Source organism: Enhydra lutris, unplaced genomic scaffold (genome assembly GCF_002288905.1).
Source record: "Enhydra lutris kenyoni isolate GAN:26980312 unplaced genomic scaffold, ASM228890v2 scaffoldscaffold59, whole genome shotgun sequence".
In the NCBI taxonomy this organism is placed as follows: Eukaryota; Metazoa; Chordata; class Mammalia; order Carnivora; family Mustelidae; genus Enhydra; species Enhydra lutris.
The window spans coordinates 606660-608716 of NW_019154143.1; the positions used below are offsets into that span (position 1 = coordinate 606660).

Below are 2057 nucleotides of genomic sequence, written 5' to 3' on the forward strand. Positions count from 1 at the left end.
AAACTAATCACTCTCCTTACATTCCTGTACCTCTTGTGAAAATCTTTATGATTAATCATGGTGTATACTGATCATACCGTCATTTCGTATACCTCTTTGCTAAAATGATCCTGATTAAGGAACAATAGAATACAGACAATTATCTTTGTAATCTCTGTCCTAACAGTGCTCATGTATAGAGAATGGACAGAAAATGAAAGAACAGGGGTGCCTGGCTGGCTCAGTCACAGGAGCATGCAACTCTTGATCTCAATTGTGGGTTTGAGCCCCAAGTGGGATGTAGAGTTATTTAAAAATAAAATCTTAAAAAAAAAAAAAAAAAAAGAGGGGGCACCTGGGTAGCTCAGCTGATTAAGCATCTGCCTTCAGTTCAGGTCATGATCTTGGGATCTTGGGATCAGGCCCCACATTCAGCCCCACGTCCGAGTGCTCCCTCTCCCTCTGGCCTTCCCCTGCTCCTATGTGGACACTCTGTCAAATAAGTGAACAAAATTTTTTAAAAAGAGAAAAAGAATGAAGGAACCAATGAATAATAAATGGAAAGAAAAGAGGACAGATGTAGAGAAAACAGAAAAGTGGGCTCAGGAACTAAGAAATTACCTTGCAATGTCATACACGGTGAGTTCAGAGGCCCTAAAGCAATGTTATGCACCTGCATAATCCTAAACTCCCCAGTTAACAACATATAGATATAAAGCTTTTTCTGTTTTGCTTTGTTTTAGAGAGGGATGGAGACATGGGTGGGGCAGAGGGAGAGGGAAAAAGAGAATCTTCAACAGATTCCATGCCCAGCGTGGAGCCCCTTGTGGTGCTTGATCTCACAAGCCTGAGATCATGACCTGAGCTGAAATGAAGAGTCCAACACTTAAGACTGAGCCATCCAGGCGCCCCAGGTAGTAAAGTTTTAAACCAGGAAGATGGAAGTGGCGATCTCTGTACCCCTTAAATTTGGTGTTTAAATCTTTTCTTACAATAAGCTGGAAGGGCTACAGCAGGAAAGTTGCTAAAGAGTCGCCTGATACACTCTGTTCTCCAGAGCAGCTCTGCCAGGGGCCAAATTTGGCACTGTGGCAGTGTCCAGAAGGAGATTTTGGTGCAGTAGGCTATCAGCTGCTTACCTGGCTAGGTCCCACACACGTCAACTCAAACTCATTCTTGTAAATTATTCTCCGGAGGCAGCAAACTGTTCCACTCCACCACAGAGTGTGCCCTAGAAGGGAAAGCGACAACATAAAAGGTAACAGGCATCGGAAGGATATCTAGAGACACCCTTGAAACCCAAGTTCTAGAATCTACGGAAGAGTTGGCAGTCAAAGGGCTGGCAGTTTTGGGAAGTACCAGATGGAAAGAGGTGGCACTCACAAGACTCAAGGATAGTGATGGGATGAAAGGGAGAAATCAGCCCTGCCTACAGAATTCTTTGTCTCTTTTGGCTTCCCATCAAGTGCAAATTTCTCTTTCCTGCCTTTAGTGTCATATTCTTAGGTTGGAGTCAAAAGGGAAGAGGAGATTCTCTAGTTTCAGGGAGAGTGCTTTAGGCTAAGGCCGGATTTTTCCTAGTTTGGAGAAAGTCACCCAGGCGGAAAGGGAGTACTAGTAAAACACACCGCACAGAGTCGTGAGCCATCCCATTTCCAGGCCAAGGCAGTGATGGTATATAAGTTGGCAATCTCCTTGGGCTTTGCCCCTTCCCAGATGCTTCTTCGAGGGCTCCAGTGGAGTACCCGAAGTCTGAAATTAAGGAGGTGGATTTCAGAAGAGATGGAGACTGAGCAAAAGGGTGGAAATGGGTGGGTAATTGAAGGCAATGAGTCTCGCTGTATTAGAGAAGAAAGGAAGTGAAAGAGAACACACATGCTAGGGAATCTCATAGGAGAGGTCAAAAAGGTTCAAAGGAAGGAAGTTGGGAAAATCAAGCCAAAAGTAAAACGGGGTGAGAGCGATAGGAGTGGAGAAAACAAAAGGAGATCACGGCTGGTGAGAAAAATGAGCTGTTAGCAAGGGAAAAATAAGGAAAAAGAAACAGAGAAAAAGGAAGGAAGAGACCCACATGACAT

The 2057-nt window shown here is 44.3% G+C and overlaps 1 protein-coding gene across 1 annotated transcript in view; it reads right to left on the reverse strand.

The window, feature by feature from the left end:
- Positions 1-2057, reverse strand: part of LOC111158379 (fibronectin type III domain-containing protein 4-like) — a 13426-nt gene that overhangs the window by 1002 nt on the left and 10367 nt on the right. The window contains 1 exon segment of the mRNA XM_022520387.1: positions 1119-1210. Within this exon segment, the coding sequence (XP_022376095.1) occupies positions 1119-1210 (92 nt within the window).